Below are 22925 nucleotides of genomic sequence, written 5' to 3'. Positions count from 1 at the left end.
TGTACGGCACACATGAAAAAAGCCATTACAGCCGTGCTGCAAATGCTCCAGCACTTCACAGAGTCAGCATAGTCATGAGGTGTTTAGCTTTTCTTTGCATAAAGTGGCCTCGCACAGAAGGTGTGAGGCAATCGAACAGGCAGAAACAACGTTGGGCTAGCTTTGATGAGCGCTGTTATCGAGGGGAACCGTGAGAGTACGGGCAAGGTTTTCCTCAATTCCTTTCATCCTTGGCACTGAGGTGGACACATTACCTTTCGCTCGAGAAACAAACTGGGCATATTATGTGTGGTGGGTGAGTGCTTGCAGTGCTGTGCTTCAGTAGTGCAAATCAGTATCTTATTTTTGAAAGGTTGTGAGGTATATGCAAAGTTGAGGGGATGTCAACCTGAGCCTTTTATTTTTAAGAGCCAATGCAGACCATTCAACTTAAGCGACACTGAGAACAACTGCATCAATTATTTTTGTTAGTAAATTTGATTCTCTGGCTTTTTTGGGCGTGCTGACACTTGTCTACACCAGAGAGCCCATTTATGGCTGCGAAAAAGAAATTAAAACTTTTCCCACCTCTTGCTTCAAAGTTGGGACGCCCACACCGAGAGGAGGCCTGGTCGCCACCACTGTTCTGAAATGAATGGCAATGTAGAGGTAGTTCTGGGAGCCACGCTGAAAACTCGGTGGCAATGCACACAGTTTACCTGCAAAATCAGCTGGTATTGGCAACAGCTGGGTTTCATTTCTTCGTTTTTTCTATATATCATCATCATCAGTCTGACTGCGTCCACTGCAGGGCAAAGGCCTCTTTCTAGTGTCTCCAATTAACCCTGTCCTTTGCTAGCTGCAGCCACCATACCTGCAAACTTCTTAAAGCCCACCGAACTTTCTGCCGTCTTCTGCTACGCTCGCCTTCTCTTGGAATTCACTCCGTCACCCATGAAGACCAGCAGTTATCTTGCCTTCGCATTACATGCCCAGCCCAAGCCCATTTCTTGCTCTTTTTTTTCAATTAGGATGTTGTTAACTCACGTTCGTTCCCTCACCCAGTCTACCCGCTTCAAGTCTCTTAACATTACACCTATAATTTTTCTTTCCATAGCTTGCTCTGTTGTCTTTAACTTAAACTGAACCCTTTTCTTTAACCTCCCAAGTTTCTGCACCATAGGCGAGCACTGGTAATATACAGCTGTTGTATACTTTTCTCTTGAGGGATATTGGTAAACTGCCATTCATGATCTGAGAGAACCTGCCATATATGCTCCGCCCCATTCTTATTCTTCCAGTTATTTCCCTCCCATAATCCGGATCAGCGGTCACTACCTGCCCTAAGTTGACGTATTCTCTTAGCACTTTCAATGCCTCGCTACCTACAGTAACTGCTGTTTCCTTGTGGGACTGTTCAACAGTCGCTTGACTTTCGGACCCCCGCCTGTATACCGAATTTATGTACTTATCCAGTATATACCCTAGAAAATTCAATAAATTCAAATTAAAAAGAAATTAGACCCACCTTTCTGCTATGCCTGTCTAAATCTCTGATCATGCAGTTCATCCCCTGAGTGACTTAGCAAGGCAATGTCATCAGCGAATCACAGATAACAAAGGTATTCATTAACTCTTATCCCCAGTTGTTCCCAATCCAGGTCTCTTGAATACCTCCTGAAACAGGCGGTGAATAGCATTGTAGAGATCGTGTCTCCCCACCTGACACCCTTCCTTATTGGAATTTTATTGCTGACTTTATGGAGCACTATGGTAGCTATGCAGTTGTTATAGGTATCTTCAGTATTTTCACATATGGCTCTTCTACTCCCTGATTATGCAATGCCTGCATTACTGCTGACGTTTCCTCTGAGTAAAATGCTTTCTCATAATCAATGAAGGGTATATATAGGGGTTGGTTAAATTCTGCACATTTCTCTATCAACTGATTGATAGTGTGAGTGTGGTCTATTGTGGAATATCCTTTACGAAAACCTGCCTGACCATTTGTCTAAGGTTGTCCTTACTCGATTAGCTATTACCTTAGTAAATGCCTTGTAGGCAGTGGAGAGTAAGCTGATCGGTCTGTAGTTTTTCAGGTCCTTGACTTCTCCTTTCTTATGAATTAAGATAATGTTAGCGTTCTTCCAAGCTTCTGGTACACTTGAGGTCATAAGACATTGCATGCACAGGATGGCTAGATTTTCTCCGTCCTTCAACAGATTTGATGTTACCCAATCCTCACCAGCCACTTTCCCTCTTTACATTGTTCCCTAAGGCTTTCGTTACTTCCTCTTTCGTTACTTGCGGGATGACCCATTGCTGTGCACTACTGTCTCTCTAACTTTCTGAGTACATTGGCTACTATATATATATATAGATTTTTGTAAAACTCTTTGGCTACTTCAACTGTCTTATCCATATTGCTACATTGCCCTTTTTCTCTCTTAGCACATTTATCTGGTTTTTATCTATGCTTAGCTTCCTCTTCACCACATTTAGGCTACCTCCGTTCTTTAGAACATGCTCGATTCTCTCCATATTGAATTTCCTTATTTTGGCTTACCCCCTTGTGCTTATTTATTAACTTCGATAGCTCTGCTAGTTCTATTCTCTCTGTAGGGTTAGACGCCCTCATGCTTTGGCATTTTTAGATTTTTCGTCTCCTGAGATAGCTTGCCGGTATCTTGTCGAACCGTCCTACCGCCTCTTCTACTGCGCACTCCATGATGATAGCTGTCAGATTATTGTCCATTGTATGAACATTAAGATTATCTTCCTCAGTTAAGGCTGAGTATCTTTCTGCAGCAATATCCTGAATTCGTCTATTTTTCCCTCATACCGCTAACTCATTAATGGACTTCCTCACTAGTTTCTTTCATTTCCTATTCAAATCTAGGCTAATTTGAGGCCTTACCATTCTGTAGTCGCTCCGGCACACCTTTCCAAGGACCTCCACGTTCTGCACGATGCCAGGGTGAGTGCATAGTGTGAGGTCTTTTTCATTTTTAGTCTTACCATTGGGGCTCTTCCATGTCCAATTCCTGTTTTCTCGTTTGCGGAAGAAGGTATTCATGATTTGTAAATTATTTCTATCTGCGAACTCAACTCTTCTTTGCTATTCCTACAGCCTATCCCAGAGTCGCCTACCGCCTGGCTGCCAGCCTGCTTCTTGCCTATGTTCGCATTGAAATCAGTGCAGTTGATTGTGATTTTACTTTGTTCATTGCCAATTCCACGTCTTCATAGAAGCTTTCAACGATATAGAAGCCCGTTTTCGATGAGAGTGGCCTCTTTGTCGTGTGAATGATGCAGTCTTGTCAATTCATGTCAGCTTCAGTTTCGGTTGTTGGTATCAGTAAAGTCAAGTAAATTAAAAATGCTGAATGGTAGTTTACTTGATCTTTTGAAATCTTAAGCCTGATGGGATCTGCAATTTTTTTTTTCAAAAGATTATCTCCAGTTACAATAGGCTTGATCATGAGTGGCCGACTAGCATACTTATATGCACTGCTGCTCTGGCCAGTTTAGGTTTTGAAACAAATGTAATCAAGACATGTTAGGGTATCGAGAGCAAAGCTGTGGATGCCATAATGTGTGTCACAATTTTGCCCATTTCTAAAATTTTTTGAGCTAGCTCAGCCCAGGAAATGTTTTTGTCAGATTTGTGAATTCCCTTTTTTTATCACAATATTTATTTTTTTGCAGGAGCCACCCCCAAAGAGGACCCGTAAGATGGTGTAATTGGAAGTGGTCTCTGCGGTTACTTCTGCATACATTTCTGACATTATTCCAGTTTGAGTTTATAGCTTTGCAGGTTGGCAGCTACCATCCCGTTTCTTTTGCAATAAATGTGCTGACTTAAATATGCTTCATGCAAAGTTGCAACAAGCGCTTCCTTGTGGTCATTTGTGCTTCAATGTTGTTTTCTATGGCAAGCACCAGCTGCCGCCTTGCACTAGCAAGCAGCCAGTGAATATCAGTGCAAGCCTGGGGCTAGACCCTAACCACCATATTCACGAGTCGGCCTTACCCTTAGCTTTCCTTAACTCGAAAGGAGACTTCCGTAAAGGTAACAGAAATTAAAAGATAAGGGAGAAATCAGCTGCAGAGAGACTGGCTCCATGCAGCCAGTGCCAGCGCGTCGTGAGACGTGGTCACGAGGCAGCGCAGCTGGCAAGCGTCATATTTGTAAACAAAGGTGGCGCTGCGGTCGGCAGCGACACTGGGTGTAGGCAAAACGCAGCACGCCTACACTGCGCCAAGCGACGCTGCCTTAGAAACCAACTGGTGTATGCGAATATTTCAAAGCGTGCGCGCCGCTTGTGGCTAGAAACATTTTTGTCGATGCTCAGAGAGTAGTTCTGCACTTTTTCAGCCTGTTCGCTAGACGGAATTACCAGGCGGAGCGCTGCATCGGGTGGTTCTCCGCTCCTAGTTGGCGACAGCTAACAGCGCAGCGCGAGGTATGAGAGGAACTAATCGTCCACAGTTCTCAACTTATGGGCCGATAAAGCATATTCGATTGCCAGTGCAAGATAGGACGACGTGATGCACCACGCGAATCAGCTTCCTCACACGACGAACCTTGTGTGCTTCCTATTTTCACCGAGCCGCTTCACTACAGGGACCTATAATTAGTGAACACTATATAGTTGCTTTGAATAAATCAATTGCGATCCGAGAGCTCCACGAGCGCATACATAGACGTTTTCCTCTTGCTCCAAACGAAATTTACGCTCACTCTGGAAAGCTATAAAGTTTTGCTTCTTAATTCTGCTTGATCGGAGTGGTTTTTGGCGTGGTAGCTGTTTTCGCCAGGTTCTGATCGACCTACAATGTGAAAATTCAAATAATTTGAGAAATAACACTGCGCGACTTTGTCGAGATGCTAGCATCGTTCCATGGACCGGTGTTGAAACGACACACGTTGAAATTCGCGAAAATGAAAACAGAGAAAAACCATCGTGCGTGCTACTACCATGGAGAGTCCGGTGCTTTAGCGCGGCACGGTGTGAACACTGAAGGCGACTGGCGACAGCTTTTTTTATGCGCGCGCGAAGTGATGCTCGGGACGTTGTCCGGGTGATAACCATCTGAAAATGGCCCGCTGCATTCAACTTACGATCCCAAGCACACGTAATATCGCGCCAACACTTATGCTGAGAGCACGACAGAATGAGAACGAGTTGCAGGCGTTACTTTTGCGCTGTTCACCACGCGACCGAACAGCAACGATGCGAAGTCAGAGAGACGAACCAACTTATTAGATTTGAATGAAGAAACGCAATGTAATAACCCAACGGGTGAAACGAGCTCGGCGGTAATATTTAGCCGCGAAGCTGATCCATCGCTCTAGTTCACTGCACCATCGACGAACCTGTCTTGCTCCTCGGCCCCTGCCCGTCGCTTTCACGCCTATATCTGACCGCAATAAACTCGTGGAAACTGTCGCCGCTTCCTTTCTTCTGCATTGCGGCTAAACCAACCGCACCACAAAATGTCGGCACGCCGTGAATTGTGTCAAAAAACGCAAGCGTGGCGCATCCAATGCGGAAGGTCCGCCACTGATCTCCACTAGGTGGCTGGATGCTGCATTCCCGCTTTCTGAAGTGGGCGCAAGTATAGAGGCTAGAAGGTTTTCTATAGTGTCGCGACCGGGCCGGCGCAGCTGAAATAACATTCATTAAAGCTGCGAACTGGGCGAGTTGTTATTGATTCATATTTGAACAGCGCAATAAAACAACGAGACACAACGAAGAAAGGACACCACAAGCGCTAACTCGCAACTGGATTTTTAATTCACGTCAAAGCACCTTAAATACTAAGAACGCCAGGCACAAACAAGAGGGAAAACCAAAAGAAAACGACACAAAGCTGCTAATCATGCCCACAAAGGTGACAATCAGCACGAGCGCGAGACTACACATCTTGGCCGGATAAAAACATCTCTTTATCAGTTAGTGTGACAGAAGGATCACTAATGCAGCTATCAGGTTCCAAGCGGATGTGAAAAGCCTCCAAAATTTCCCGCGTTAGGCTGTCATTATGTTTTCCTAGGATGACGGTGTTAGACAACAGAAGGGTGCAAGTACCTTCTCTCCAGTGACGGGCAAAGTTACAAGAAGACCCATTATCTCGGGACCTGTGGTGCTCACTAAGACGAGCGTTGATGCAACGTCCTGTCTGGCCAATATAACTCAACCCGCAAGTGCACGGAATCTTGTAGACAACGCCCACATTACAGGGCACAAAAGGGCTCTTATGTTTGGTCTGACAACCCCCAGTCTTTTTCTTCGCGGTTGTTGCCTTAGCCTTCTCTTCCACCTGCCTGCAAACACCTCTAAGTTTTTTAGGCGCTGAAAAGACCACATAAACATCGTATCTCGCCGCAACATTCTTTAAACCATGCCCCACACCATGCGTGTAAGGCACCACCACAAAATTTTTTTTTCCAGTTTTGGCTTATCACCGCTCTTGATCCACCTAAGAAGCTTATCGCATTCCCTGGAAATCACATGAGAAGGGTAACCGCTAGATTTTAATCGGCCAACTTGACGCAAAACACTTTCGTTGATTCTTTCAAGACATGACTTGTTCATGGTAGATTTCAGGCTAGAAAAAACAATGCCATTTTTTACCAGTTTTGTGTGGCTTGATTGGTAATTTAGAAAAGACTTGGTAGAGCGAGGGAAGTATTCCCAACACACATGACGCTCTTCCAACAACAGTCTTAAGTCCAGAAATTGAAGTACATCTTCTTTAGGAAGTTCAGTCGTTAAAGTTAGTCCCATCGCGCATTCTCTGAAAACCTTCAGTACATCTACCACGCTGCGCGTCAAGTAACCCTTCTTAACAAAAACAATATTATCATCGACATACCGAAAAATCCTCAGAACCAACCCGTCACATCTACTGTCTATGGATCTGTCTACCCTGGCAAGGAAGATATTGGCTAACACAGGTGCTACTTTAGATCCTATGCACACTCCATCATTCTGCGCAAACGATTTTCCTTTCCATTCAATGACAGTTGAACGGAGGTAAAAAGACAGAATCTCTAAGAAGCTCTCAAGGGACACACCAGATCTAGCAATAAAATCAGTTTCATTGTTGAATCAGCGATGCACATTTTTACACTATTCATGAGGTCATCATGAGGTAGAGAATAATATAGGTCTTGCACATCAATGCTGAAAGCATCACACCTTCCCGGGTTATTGGATTTTAGGAAGTCAACCATAGCACCGGAATTAGAGATGTGAAAAGGATCCTCAATTATCAAACACGACAAATGCTTTTGAAGATAGCTAGACACGAAGAACTGCCAAGTGCCGTGCTCAGACACGATAGATCTGAAGGGAACATTGTCCTTATGCGTCTTTGCAGAAAAGAAAACCTGAAGGTGCGATCCTTTTGTGCTCTTAACAGAAGCCGCGAGGCGTTGCAAGTTGTTCTCCTCCAAAAGACGATGGGCACTTCCCTTGACTTTGTTAGCTCTGAAAGTTACGGACTTGAAGTTCTTCGTTAAGGCTTGATGCGCTTTTTCTTCAAAGGTGCCAGCAGGGAGAACGACGAAGCACCCTTCCTTGTCGGCGACCGTTATCCTGAGACCACTAGATGCAGCAAAGTCAACGAGCTTTTTCATGCGGGGGTAATTCCGTGGTTTTTCTTTTGTTCTTTCGGAAACTTCGACACATTCCGAGATGCATTGAAACTGACTATCTTTGCCTGCCAACCGGGATATTTTCTTTTTACCTCCGTTCAACTGTCATTGAATGGAAAGGGAAATCGTTTGCGCAGAATGATGGAGTGTGCATAGGATCTAAAGTAGCACCTGTGTTAGCCAATATCTTCCTGGCCAGGGTAGACAGATCCATAGACAGGAGATGTGACGGGTTTGTTCTGAGGATTTTTCGGCATGTCGATGATTATATTGTTTTTGTTAAGAAGGGTTACTTGACGCGTAGCGTGCTAGATGTACTGAAGGTTTTCAGAGAATGCGCGATGAGACTAACTTTAACGACTGAACTTCCTAAAGAAGATGTACTTCAATTTCTGGACTTAAGACTGTTGTTGGAAGAGCGTCATGTGTGTTGGCAATACTTCCCTCGCTCTACCAAGTCTTTTCTAAATTACCAATCAAGCCACACAAAACTGGTAAAAAATGGCATTGTTTTTTCTAGCCTGCAATCTGCCATGAACAAGTCATGTCTTGAAAGAATCAACGAAAGTGTTTTGCGTCAAGTTGGCCGATTAAAATCTAGCGGTTACCCTTCTCATGTGATTTTCAGGGAATGTGATAAGCTTCTTAGATGGATCAAGAGCGGGGATAAACCAAAACTTGAAAAAAAGAATTTTGTGGTGGTGCCTTACACGCATGGTGTGGGGCATGGTTTAAAGAATGTTGCGGCGAGATACGATGTTTATGTGGTCTTTTCAGCGCCTAAAAAAACTTAGAGGTGTTTGCAGGCAAGTGGAAGAGAAGGCTAAGGCAACAACCGCGAAGAAAAAGACTGGGGGTTGTCAGACCAACCATAAGAGCCCTTTTGTGCCCTGTAACGTGGGGGTTGTCTCCAGGATTCCGTGCACTTGCGGGTTGAGTTATATTGGCCAGACAGGACGTTGCATCAACGCTCGTCTTAGTGAGCACCACAGGTCCCGAGATAATGGGTCTTCTTGTAACCTTGCCCGTCACTGGAGAGAAGGTACTTGCACCCCTCTGTTGTCTAACACCGTCATCCTAGGAAAACATAATGACAGCCTAACGCGGGAAATTTTGGAGGCTTTTCACATCCGCTTGGAACCTGATAGCTGCATTAGTGATCCTTCTGTCGCACTAACTGATAAAGAGATTATGTTTTTATCCAGCCAAGATGTATAGTTTCGCGCTCGTGCTGATTCTCACCTTTGTGGGCATGATTAGCAGCTTTGTGTCGTTTTCTTTTGGTTTTCCCTCTTGTTTGTGTTTGGCGTTCTTAGTATTTAAGATGCTTTGACGTGAATTAAAAATCTAGTTGCGAGTCAGCGCTTGTGGTGTCCTTTCTTCGTTGTGTCCCGTTGTTTTATTGCGCTGTTCAAATATGAAGAGCTGAAATAACTTGGAAGTACTTGCAACTGGGCTTGTTGGTGCATATTCGTGAAAGACATAAGAGCGCAAACGGGCAACACGGACGAGGAAGGGAACAGGACGTGGCGCTCGTCCTGTTCCCTTCCTCGTCCGTGTTGCCAGTTTGCGCTCTTATGTCTTTCATGAAATAACTTGCTATGCGAAAGGCAGATGGCGCTTCTGCCCGCTGGCGTGCCGGCGGGCGCAAGAAGCCCCTATGGGGGTAGTGCTCTCTGGTTCAGTCGGTTGATCGTGTGTGGGCTACTGCCACTGTTTTGACAAGGCGTTAAAGTGTTAAAGACAGTGCGAACACTGGCATAGGCTGTCTTGTCACTTAGATTCGACACGGACTAGCTGTAACACCGACAGCGTGCCGCGGCAGGAGCAAATGCAAGCGTCACGTCGGGCCCGACCTACTGCGCCGTAAAGAAGCGTAAAAACACATCTCGTACATGATACCGAAACGAAAAAAGGAAGCGGGACAAATTGCAGGATGGAACGTCTTTATTACACAAGGTTCCATGGCAACAACTTACTAATGCCTTTCCTTGTGCGAAGTGCCCTGTGCGAGGCTACTGACAGCGCCTCATTTTCAGCAGCTTTTCCTTTCTCGCTGCACGCCGCACTCTTTGTTTACTGACTTTACAAGGAAATGCATCCTAGTCAAGGTGTAAAACTTGATCACTTCTGTCGTAATTCGGCGTCCATGATCCTCGCAGCCCACACCTTGAAGCGTACGTCCCTGAAGAAAATGCAGAAAGCGGACCATGCTATCTGCGTGTAGCTTATTGCGGCTGAAAAACACCGTAAATGCGTTGTCAAGCTTTGCTATGAGCTGTTCAATTGGCCTTGATGGATAAACTAAGCCTCCATGGTCAAAATTTCGAGTAAGCGAGGCATTGTTGTTTGACTCAGCTTGCAAAGGCAAAGTGCTGAAAGAAGTTGCACATTCAGGGCAAGGAAATCTTTTAAGGATTTTTCTCACAACATACCCAGCTACATAAAAAAATTAGTCTGCTGTCACTTTTTTTGTCTACACAGCCCTGATGGTCGCTCAGGCTGCTGTGCTCCGCGAGCAGCTCTGCAGCAGATGCCAAGTTTCCTCCATTCAGTAAATTATCGACAAGTTCAGATATTCGTGCATTTTTTTCTTTGGCGACATCAGATGGTTGCAACAGGGCAGTCACTACTTCTGCAGGAACGTTTGATCCTTTTGGCGGATTTGCGAGGCTGTAGAAAGCCAGGTTGTTTATAATTATCAAAAACTGCCCCACAGTTGGATGGTCATTGCAACCGAAGCACTGGCGCACAATCCCAAATACATTCTCCATCCTGTCTTGGCTTAGGTTTACGGTCAACAAGTACTTGTACTGCAGGGACGTGGTCAGGTAGTTTACCAGCGACAGTGTGCTTTGTAGCGTTACACGCAGCCCAAGTGCAGTTCCTGCACTTAAAAAGCCGCCACCCTGCTGTGCAGCATGTTCCTCCCATTCTTTGAGAAAAACAATGAACTCATTCAAAAACTGTGCACTTCTTGAATCAGCACGAAGGCCTTTTGATGGTATTCTAGACGACATTATAAAAATTAGTCTTTCCATTAGTTTTACAAACCGTTCTGTCGGTTCTATATTTCGGACGTTGTCCCTTTGCAATTGGTCCCGGTAAAAGAAAATACCCTTTAGTACCCCCTGACTGAAGAGCTGAAATGCAAGGTTTACTCGCATTTTTTCGAATGCACTTGGATGCACATGTGCTTGCGTGATGTGTGGCATCACCTTCAATGTCACAGATTCTTTGTCCATTTTCCAGGCTTCCTCTATTACATAAGCATGAACATGTCCACCTGGAATTTGTATGCCTTTTCCAACAAAAGCTTTCCGCACACACTTCACCAGGTGAGGGAAGTCAAATAAGAAGTGGATACTTCTTTCTTTGTTTACAGGGTGGGGCACTTTACACTTGATTTCCTTGGATGAAGCTGCACAGATGAGAAACCAGTATCAGTAACTGATGAGCTAAACAAAACAAAAGCCTTTAAGCAGTTTTAATGCAATAAACCTACCTTTGATGCCGAAGAGCTTCCACAGGCACCTGTTCCAGGGAGCTCCATCACTTGTCCAAAAATCGACGAAAAGACCCGATTTCTCGGCAAGTATCGTGACTTCAAGAAGTATTTTGGAAAGCATAGGAGCTTTCACATTGCCTTTGGCAGCAAATACCACTAGAATTTGTGTCCATTTCCCTGCAAATACAAAACATTGTATTGTGAGGAAAATAGTGTAAGAACCACAGGCATGGTGTCAGTGAAAAAATATTTTCAAAAAACATCTGCTTCGTTCTCAAACATTTAACTCACGAACGTACACAAGTACTAACTTTTGTATAACAAAAACACAATTGCACAACCTTACTTGACTAACACACATTGGAATGGCTGGAACAATATCACTAGGCTATGATCACTCAGCACGGTCTTGCTGCTTTCGTCGTTAAATGGGCCGAGATCAACAAAACCACTAAGTTCACCAGAGCCCATCACGTTAATGTTCTCGGAGAGCTTTATCTCGTCGACCACAAGGCCCCCATGGCGACTAACTTCATCCATTTCATTTGTCTTCTTTTGAAGCGCAGAGAATACGATGCGATTAAACCCAAATGTGCTCTTAAATCCCTGCAAATACTTGTCCAGGCATGACTTGCTTGGCAAGGCCATAATCTCATGCCGCCTGACATGTTCATAGAGCTACGGGCTCCTCATTCGCATGAGGATACATTCCAGCACCCACAGCTGATCGAACCGCATGCCCCGGGTTGACTTTCTGGAAGCTGTCTCGAAACATCCCTTCACAGCAAGGCGCTGCTTTGGAGAAAGGCCTCCGATTTTCTCCTCCAGCACATTTGTTGGGATGGACTGCGTGAGTGCCCGGAGGTCTTCGACAGTCTTGTTGATATTAGACAGTTTTTTTTTTGGCCCGGAATAAGTGAAGGGATTTTCGCTTCCTTGTATTTATTTGTTTCAAAGTTGCTAGTCGCTTCTTATGTTGCCTGTTGATCTGGTTCAAGATGAGCTTTCTTGAGTATTTGCATCGTAGACAAGTATTGCCATCGGACAGCGTCACAGTGCAGGCTTTCGAGAAGTACGCTTTTCCATACTGTGTATGTTGGCCAGGTGAGAGAGGCTCAATCTGACAGCCAGGACAAAGTAGCAATTTATCTGCCTTCATCAACGCTGCGACGGCGTCCTCTTCACACTGCACATGAAATTCTTCAACTTTGATGCTTCTGCAGTGCAATGTGCAGATGTACCCAGCTGCTTCGGCGCAAGCCGAAAACGTTACATGCTTGATCACGAGCACGTCACTTGGTTCTAAACTGACGTGCCACCCGAAGCACAGAGTGGCAGGATCGTTCAACAAAACAATTCTGCAACAAGATGATGACGGAGGGACAATGTCACGAAACGGATGCAGTGCGTGTGATGGCAGTTCTAATGTGCACCCTTCAGCACTGACATCTGCAGGGTCGTTGATTTCGTTACCTGATGCCATGCGCTTTGATGGTGGCAGACAGTTGTCCGCTAGGTTCCTTTCCTTCCTTTTCTGGGGAACAGGCCTCGTCATGTAGGAGGGAGCATCAGGAAATATCGTCGGAACGGCATCATCGGTGAGCGCTGGCCGCTCGCGATCAATTTCCACAACTTTCCCGTTTATGACATGCCTGAACGTCCTTTGGATGCAGCGTTCGTCGAAATGCCTTGAGCACACTACACAGGTTTCTTCGAGAGCCTTGTCAACTCGCTTTATGTTTCGAGCCCATTCTTGCAACCGATGAGGGTCGGACGGGGCACGGAACAACGACACTTTTTCTTTCGACGACTTGGCACGAAACACGTGCGTCCTTTTTTTGTCGGCATTATCACACGTGCTCCATAGACGTCACTTTTTTTCAACACGAGTCATCGAGAGTCGCACAAACAAAACACACAAATCAAAGCCCGCGCGCACTTGCCAACTGGCTGGGCGAACGGCGCGGCTAGCATAGCGCGACCAAAGCCGCTCGCCTGCAAGCAGCAGCGCCACCTACGCAGTGCATCCAAACTGGTTTCACAGGGGCCCCTTGAAACGGCGGCCGTTCACGACACTAGGAAAAACTAGCCTCTGTAGCGCAAGTGAAGCCACCGGAAGTTGAATGGCATGTCCCGGAAGTTCGGTGTCTGCTAATGCAGAAAGTCGTGTCTTTCACCCTTCCGTCCTCAGTTTTTCGCGTCGTTTTCGTGTAACGTCTACTGTAATACCAAAGGAATAAGCAAGCTGAACGTGAAAAATGTGAGCATTGTTCGGGGAACAGTGAACAGGAATGCATGTCTCAACATGCCGCGGCAAAGGGGTACGTGCATTAAACACTATTTTCTGACCTGGTTCTTGTCTTCCGAGCGTAATTAGGATAAGTAGTGGAATGACGATGAGCCTAGGTCATCTTAAAAAACAAATTTTCCTGTAGCAAAGAAAAGGCAATGGCGCGGAAATCCTGAGACGTACTCGAAGAGCCACTCGTTATACAGCTGCCAGTGTTTCAATTTCGGGTTGGTGGCGCACGATGTCTCTCCTCCTCGATGACAGGTGATGTTTATCGATTTAGTGTGCCATTTGCATTCCATATGTGCTTTTAATCGAACTCTATAGCACAGCCACATTTCATCTACACAGCACGAGAGAAACGACTGACGAGAAAGACGAATGCAGCAGCGCATGTGACAAGTGCTGTTTGAAGTCAACTGCACCAAGCATCACGAATAACAGCCCATCCAGGCATAATTTGCTACAGTGCGAAACAGTACTTGATACACTAGCTCCGTCGAAAAAGTAGTACCATATACCTTTTGTACGCGCTAATATGTATACTAGCAGAACACCGACGGCACCCCACCAGATTGTGGCCTCGCCCCCACTCTGGTTCGGTCTAAACATAATTCGGTAAAATGGTCACTGCAATGTCGGCTGCCTAATGAAGGTTTCCACCTGTTCTTTCTTAAATGTATCCCCCTTTGAGGGTATAACTTGGGCTTAGAGCGCGACAACGTGCATCGCATCAAAGAGGAGAGTTGGCGACGCAAGCGCAACACAGAGCTGAGCACACGAGGCTCCGTACGTACTGTGTGTAGCAACGTTCTGTCGTCTGCTAGTGTCGTCCCATAGTGATGCAATGGATCCTTATTTTTGATACGTCTTTCCGAGAACTTTGCTGCCCTCCTCATGCAGTTGACGGCGCAACAGGTAGGCGTTGTCATGAAAAAAGACGAGAACGTCGAAAAGACAAGGTGGTAAGAGGAAAACGAAAACTAGAACAGAAAAACCGTGCTGAGGTCCGATTTCATGCACTGCCAAATGCTGACTTCTGGGATATGCTGTCCAACTTCCGGTGGCTTCACTTTCGGGCGCCCGATGCGGCATCCAGCCCCCTAGTTACAGTGTTCTGGAAGGTTGGGTTCTAGAACACTGTACCCTAGTGGAGATCAGTGGGTCCCGCTTTTTGCCCACACAACGAAACTGCTGGCGCCAGCGCCACCGGATCTCTTTGACGTCACGGCCTGAGCGTCTTGTTTGTAGCAAATGTGGCGCTGCGTTCGCCAGCGCAGCGGGGTGTAGGCAAAAACGCACCGTGCCTGCACGGGCACTAAGCGATGCTGCCTTAGGAACTAACTCTCGCACGCGAATATTAGCTTTATTCGATTCAGAGCTGGTTCACGGCACCAGTCCTGAAAAAGTGTCGCTGGTGCCAGCGCAGTGCAGGTCCAGTTCTGTGGTGCAGGTGCAGCTCGTCAGCAGCGCCGCACCTTATGTGCGTACAGGCAGCTCTTGTCTGCTCGCCGTGGTGGTGTTCAGCGGTGCAGTTCTCGCGTGTGTTTTTTGTATGCGGTCGCTTTCGTGCATAACAAGACTTGCGTCGTCCATGGAGTTGGCCATGGTCGACGACGGGGACATCACCTAGTTCCTTGTTATGGAGTAGTTCTACTCTTGCGACAATGAATACCTGGAAACTGACTCTGTGCTGTCTTGCCGCAACTCACTTGTTTGGACCGATTGCAGCCGAATTCCGAAGTACTGTAAAAGCGTGGTTGCAATTGCTACTTCAATTTCGAATTCATGAGCTCTTCAGACTATCTTGAGAGTCGTTCGAAGAACTTTCGGTGCGCTTCAAGGCCCTGCATATTTTCCGGTGCCTATAGGGGGGCGCCAACAAATTACCGTCGAGAGCCCGCCTCGATCGCTCATTTAGCTCTTTATAAGCCGTTTAAAAGCTACCTCGCTGCTTTGCCTGAGCCCCGGAATGCACGTAGCCGCAGCATAATTAGTGTCCAGGCAGCGACGAACCAGCAGCTAGCATCTGGCTAGCGCAGCAGGCAGAGGTACTGGCGCCGACAAAACACGTCCGCAATTCGCCCTGCGCGTATTTTTTCAATAGCCCACTCACCATTGTTGCGCCATTTGAAAAAAAAAATGTTTCGTGTGATCTCGCACGCACACGGACCGCTTAGCTGTCTGTTAACAGTAGTAGGTACAACAAAAAACACAGATTTACCTGCTGTCGCGTATATTTCAGCGTCATTTTCTCGCAAAATGACATAGGACCCGTCGACGACAGCGAAGACCTCCCTCAATTCACATTCAATACTTATGAGAATGTTAGCGTCGTCTGCTCAAAGTTGTCTGCATGTGTACAACTTTCCTGCACCTCCTTCGCGGACGGTGCCAAGGTTCCTTGAACCACAGCAACACCACGGTCGCACCCAAATCAATCGCGGACAGTGGTGCAGGGGGCGCTGTGGATCGAGGACATTAGTGCAGCGCACCGTGAACCGGTGCCGGCGGTGCAGAGAACCACGGCTGAATCGAACAAAGCTATTTCAAAACGTGTGTGATCCCTGTTTCCGTCGAGCTATTTCACTCCGGAGTACGCGAAATATTACTGGACGTTTTAGAGCTACTTTTGATAAGGCGTGCAAATGCGATCTCTCTAAGGAACTTTGTCGACGGTGCAGCAAACTTAAATGTTTTATTCTGCTTGATGAAATGGACATTTCTGGCAGGAGTCAAGGTTCCGCTTTGCCGGTATTGCCCACAATGCTCTTTTTGTTCTCTTGGTTTTGGTAGAGCTGCACAAGCGCATACATAAGCGTTTTCCTCGAGCTTCCAACGAAATTTACGTTTGCTCTACAGAGCTAAATATTTCAAATCATTCTGCTTATTCTAAAATTTGCATTCAAGTGCGTGCATAATTCTGCTTGATCAGAGTTGCTTTTATTGTAGCATTTGCTGATTTCGCCAAGTTCTGATCCACCTGCAATGGCAAAATTCAGGTACGATGATCTGGAAAATAACACAGCATGACTTTTCCCATACCCTAGCGACGTTTAATCATTTGCTGCGACTAACGTTGAAAGGATATTTGTTCAAGCTCGCAAAAATGAAAATACAGAGAAAACGAGGCGTCGTACGCACCAAAATCATAGTGATGCTCCAAATTGAAACACCAGCCTTAGTGGCTCTTATGATATGAACGCTGAAGGCAACTGGCAGCAGCTGTTTTTTTTTTCATTTTGTGTGCGAAGAGATGCCCGGGACGTAGTGTGGGTGACTGTCTTCTGAAAAGGGCCCCCTGCGTTCAACTTACGATCACACGCACACGGAGTAGCCCGTCTAAACTTCTCAAGAGAACCCGACAGAACGCGAACGAGTTGCAGGCGTTGATTCTTGCACTGTTCGCCGCGCGACTGAAGAGCGACGGCGCGTATTAAGAGATGCAATTATATCATATTTAGATGCAGAAATGCAATACAAGCCGCACCGCCGATCCGACGCCGAACTTTGACCCGCTCAACGGCCGTTACCCGACGCTTTCGCTCCTGTCTGAACACGATAAACTTGTGGAAACTTATGCCGCTGCATTTCTTCAGCATTGCGGCTCAACCAACCGCACCGCAACTCGACGGGGTATCGCGAATTACGTTGAAAAAAACGCAAACGTGGCATACCCAGGGCGCACGGTACCGCTTTGTGCCTACACAACGAAAGTCACTGCTGACGCCAGCGCCGCCACATCTTCTTGACGCACTGCCCGAGCCGTTCTCCGGCGCGGCCATTGGACGGACGGACGGTGGAGGCGTCCCCTTTGAAACGGGGTGATGGCAGTTGCCACCATGCTCAGTTTTTCTTTTATTTTTGTTTAACTGCGTTGTAAGTTATTAAAATTCGCCATTTTATTTAAACACGTCTTCCTACAGTTCTAACCTTATGTCACCTCTCTGCTTTTGAGCCACCAATCTTCCAGTCGCTTTCTGCTAATTTCCACCGCAGATTTATTTACATGACTATCTCTAAACCCGAGGGCCTCAGGAAGAGTGACTGTGCCTGCACCGGCATCGGGATGGATACCATCACATTTTAGTATGAGGTGTTCTATTGTTTCTACAATTTACCACACGCAGCAAGTGTTATCTTCGTTAAATTTCTTTTTGTAGCTGCGCGTTCTAAGACACCCTGACCTACCTTCCAAGAGTAGGGCACTACCTCTTGTGTTATCATAAAACGCTTCCTTCCTGATCTACCTTTTCCAGTATCGATATAGTTCCATACTGTGCTTCGCTTCCATTGAATTTATCCAATTTTTACCTTCCCCGTTTTTAACCTGTCGTCTAATGGTCTTTCTTTCTCCGTCCTCGTGTCTGGCATACTCACTGGTTAGCTTCCTAGTTATTTTCCGCCATTGGGTGTCAACGCTCTTTCTGTACAGGTATTTAAGTACCTTAGCTGCCCCCCTGTAATCGTCCAATTTCCTCAGGCGCTCTTCGTATAGTATTCTACTCTCAGCTTCCCGTTTTCGAACGATGCCCAGGCCATATCCCACTCTACTGCCTCGTTTGTGGTTTCCCCGTGGGCACCTAGTGCTAATCTTCCAGCAGGTCTCTGATTTACTTTTAATATCGACAGAACTTCCGCCCTTAAGAACATAACCGCATTCCCGAAAGTTAGCCCCGGCACCATTATTCCTTTCCAAATACCTCTCAGTACTTCATACCTGTTCTACCTTCACAATTCTCTATGTTTCATTATCTCGGCATCTCTTCGCCCTTTTGCTATAAGAGACTGTTCGTGCTTTTCCGTGTACATCTGCCCTTCGTTTACCCATACCCCGATATATTTGTATTCGCCCCTTCGGGGTATTTCATGGCCTTGTATTTTAAGCTCCAGATCAGTTGCATCGTTGAAGATCATCAAACCTGACTTAGTTGCGCTAAAACTGAAACCTAGACTGTCTCCTTCATCTTCACAGCAATAAACCAGAGTTAGCAAATCTTCCTGGCTATCGGCTAACAGTACAATATCGTCCGCATACATTAAACCCGGTGGTCGTTGCTCAACAACCTTTCCGCCTAATCTGTACGACAGATTATAACCTAGATTGCTTCCTTGTAGCCTTCTTTCCATACTTATCATATAAAGCATGAAAAGCAGCGGTGATAGAGGACAACCTTGCCTTAATCCTTTGTGTACCTCGACAGTTGTCGTACTCTTAATCTCTTCTCATGTTATTTCAACTTTATGTTCTCGATATATTTCCTGTAGAAAACCAATTACCTCATGACCGATGCCTTCATCTTTTAATCTGTTCCACAGGAGTTCCCTGTTCACGTCGTCGTATGCAGCTCTTATGCCCAGGGAGGCTAAACACTAGAGGTCTGTTTTCCACCTTAGCTATTTCTATGCATTGGGTAAGCATGAACAGGCTATCAGCTAAACGCCTACCCCTTCTGGACCCATTCTGAAGTTCTCCGCGTATTCTATTATTTTCTACCCATGACTGCATTTTTAATTTCACCGCCTGCGCCGCTAGCCTGTATACAATTGATGTTACCGTAATCGGTCGGAAGGATTTTAAGTTCATCTTATCTCCTTTCGCTTTATAAATCAAATTCATTTTACTCTGTCTCCAACTGTGTGAATTGGCTTATTTGTTATATGACTGTCTCCAATGCTTTTATCCGCGTTTCCTTGCCTTTTGGGCCAAGTTCATTGATTGGAATTTCGCCTATCCCTGTGGACGTGCTGTTTGGAATATTTGCTTCCGCCTTTTTCCAGTTAATATGGTCAGTTCTAAGCTGTTTTCTACTGTGCTGTCCTGTGTTGCTCCCTCATTTGGGGTGATTACCCTATTGTCTTCCTAAATGACTCAGCTATAACTGATGCAGTGTAGTTCACAGCGTCGTCTCCCTCCAAGCATTTTCCCTCGGCATTTCTTGCTTTCTTTTATTCGTTTTGCCCAGCCAGCTTACATGGTTACACAATTTTCTTGGCCCCCCTTTAATTGCATAGCGAGCTTCAGCCAGCCAGCGATCAGAAGAGAGCTTTATTTTAGCCTGGACGAGGACCTGCACTTGCTGTCTTTTGTCGATATAATTCCCATTTTTGGCCTATTTCCTCTTCGGATAACTGCGCCCTATTTGCTTCTCTGTGTTCCCTTGAAGCCAACCGTCGTTCTTCGATGGCCTCCATAATACCTTATGCCACCAACTGCGAGGCCTCCTCTTTCCTCTCCTGTGGTTTACTCTTTACCTGTTTTGTTTTTGTACTAATGAGTAGTTCTGATTATAATCCCACTTTTCCATGGGGTGTTTATTGCTTTTTTCTATGCCGGCCGCTATTAGCGCTATTTGTTCATTTAATTTTGCGTTCTCTTTTTTACTTCTCTCCATTTCTCTTTTGATCAGGGCTGCCAACTGTAGCCTAATACGCTCATGATCACTTCCCAGACTCTACTCCCCCTCTTCGTCTATTTCCATTTTTGCGAGCCTGCTAGAGATCCCCTGCGACATTAGGCAATAGTACTGGTCGTCTGCCTGTTACGGGATTCTTACGTAATTTGTCCCTGAAATTTAGTTTCTCTATTTACAATAACTAGGCTGTGTGGCTCACAGAAGTACAGCATTAACTTCCCGTTACAATATGTATATCTGTCCAGATCCCCGATGTGCCCATTCATGTCACCCAGCAGAATAATATCGGCACCGCCTCCAAACTTCTTTATATCGTCATTGAGACACTTAACTAGATCCTTGTCTTCCTGTCTGCATTTGTCCCCTGTCCCTAAATAAACTACTCCTAGCCATGTCCTTTTACCGGCAATTGTACCTGATACCCAGACATGTTCTTTGCAAGTTGATTTTATTCTCTGCCAATTTGTTCCTTGATGTATCAGCATACCTACCGCTCATCCCTTCCTCTCCGTTGTTGTTCTGTTGCTCCCTTCCCAGACGTAGCCATCAATAAACGGTGAATATTCTAGATCCCCGAGATGTGTCTCGCATAGCACCGTCTTCAAACTGCTTTATATCGTCATTGAGACACTTAACTAGATCCTTGTCACTGCTGACGCCAGCGCCGCCACATCTCCTTGACGTCACGGAGTCACGGCCCGAGCCGTTTTCCGGCGCGGCCATTTTCCGCTGACTGGCGCGCCGCGGTGCGGGCGTTTCTTTAGGGACTGCGGGGCTGTCAGCTACGCGCTGCCCTTCGGGCGCTAAAAACATTGCCGAGCATACTTCCACAGCGCGGTTGTGTTGCAGGAACTTTTTTGCGTTATCAAAGGGATCAAATTGATGCGTTAATCATGACATTCAGTCCGACATTCATGTTAAATGTGCCAGCGCTTAGCATGCGCTCGTGCTTATATCGCTACTGTCTTGGTGCTCCATCGCAAAGAAAACTTTTTTTGGTCAATATCAACCATTTGATATATGGGTAGCATGCAGTTTCAATTCCAATGTGCTCTTAATCCTTAAAGCCGGCCATAAAGCATCCCCTAAAAATAGGGGTTTCTTGTCCTCTGCATGGTGGTGCGACAGTTACATCAACAAATTAACGTTGCGAGCTCAAAAAATAACTGAGACTCAGGGCTAACAGAAAACAAATTTTGTCATGGTTTGTGCTTTTTGTAAAAATATACAAAGCGCACTCAGGACAACAGACAAGGAAGACCAAACAACACAAGCGCTTTGGTCTTCCTTGTCCATTGTTTTGAGTGCGCTTTATATTTTTTTACAAGATGCAATACCAACTAGCTCAAATGTCGATTCTGCCATGGTTCGTGCTATCTGGCGCATGAAAACCTATTTTCTCTTAATTTATAAAATCTTGAATAAGTATTAGCAGAGAAGCCAGCTTTCACGAATTCTGCAGCCCGGAACCGCGTTTATTTTATTGGGAAGCTCTCGGCGCGTGCGACAGCGTCGCGTAGCCGTACGGCCAAGTGGCACAGAATGTAATAAAACTGCGTATGTTTTAATTGCAGTGATTCTGGCAGATACCAACAGCAGGACGATACTAATCAGCCCTTTACCCAGCCGATCCCTCTGACATACGAGCGGAAATAGCAACATATGTTGGTAGCGGTCGTGCCTACATCCCCGTACACGAAATATTTAATGGGACCAAGAGCAAGCTCAGCGCATGGATACTGCAGACTTACTTGTGATTGAAAACAAGCGCTTCGCCTGGACAGCCTTCAGTCCGCAGCTGGCCGATCCGGTTACCGCTCGCACATCCCTACATCATCGAGTCAAATCAATAAATCTACCATCTGATGCATAAAATTACCAGATGGTAGCGCACGTAAAAGACGGAAACAAACGACACGCCAGCACAGAAACCTGCTTAAAAGTACTGATTTCAGTCAGAACCCCACCTGTTAAACTACTCTCGGATGCACGTCAGATAACCGCAGTACGGTCTAGTAGAGGGAAATGAGTAGTGACGCTCAACACACGCCCACATACGTCAGGTGATAGAGCGTATCAACGATGGAAGGGAAGAACACGTAAACATATGCGCGGCGCCGTCGCTACCCGCAGTTCGCCGGCGCCGCGCGCGCCAACAGATGGCTATAGGTGTCGAGAGTAGGAGCGCGCCCGCAGCCTGCATGCGAAGGTATTAAAGGGCATATTGGTTGTAAAACAACGCTTTCATCCATTTATAATTTGCGAAAATTTCGTATTTCTGCAGTCGTAGTTCAGTTTTATGGCCAAGGCAAGTACGACACGCTGTTTTCCCGGCATTCAACTTTAGAAACTCGCACAGACGGTGGCACCAGGTTTTACCTCTAGGTAATATGCCCGGCCATGGAGGCATAGAGCCTCCTATGGCCCGGCACACTAAGGCTCTGGAGGCTTGCGTCGAAGCGTTGGCTGTGAACAAGCGCGCGAAGCGCCCACCCGCGCCATTATCGCAGTCTCTCCACTTGGATCTCCTATACTGCTCAAGCATGGGCTCTGCTTCCATTAGATAGCCTCCACATCTTGCTCCTTCTCACGGACTGGACTGTCCAGCATGGAAGAAAAAACAATTGGCTGGGCTATAGCTACAACCCGGCCGAACCTAGTTTACAGGGCGAAGCCTCGATTAAACATGGTCAGACAAGATTTATTGTGGTTTAACGTTTCCTCGCTAAGTCCTTCGCCAACGCGCCCTGTCGACGTCCTTGATCATAAGAATCATCAGATTCAATCAGCTGTCTACGATATACAGCCGAAACACAGATGTGGTTCCAGCGCGCGACTTCTCCGTGCTACCTGAGAACGCCAAGCAACGCTTCGCGCTTTTTATTATCAGATAGACGGCGAGGCACGTAGTTCAGCGCAACTGCGAGGTACGCGTTAAATCGCGTTGTTGAACGAAGTTGCGAAGGCGAGCGAACGCCGCCGGCTCCGCAGCTGCGCCGTCACACGCAGTGACTGCTACAACCAGTCGAAATAACGCAAGCGTTATTTCAACCCATGACGTCGCAT

At 46.2% G+C, this 22925-nt stretch overlaps 1 protein-coding gene across 1 annotated transcript in view; it reads left to right on the top strand.

Moving 5' to 3' along the window:
- The window catches only part of LOC144112841 (uncharacterized), a 28376-nt gene extending 24526 nt beyond the window's left edge, over positions 1-3850 (top strand). The window contains exon 7 of the mRNA XM_077645654.1: positions 3688-3850. Coding sequence (XP_077501780.1) covers positions 3688-3723 — 36 coding nt within the window. The 3' untranslated portion in view covers positions 3724-3850. The remainder of the gene's footprint in view (positions 1-3687) is intronic.
- The last annotated feature ends 19075 nt before the right edge of the window (positions 3851-22925 follow it).

The sequence above is a fragment of the Amblyomma americanum genome, chromosome 1 (assembly GCF_052857255.1).
Source record: "Amblyomma americanum isolate KBUSLIRL-KWMA chromosome 1, ASM5285725v1, whole genome shotgun sequence".
Lineage (NCBI taxonomy): Eukaryota > Metazoa > Arthropoda > Arachnida > Ixodida > Ixodidae > Amblyomma > Amblyomma americanum.
This window is presented reverse-complemented; position numbering and strand designations above follow the sequence as displayed.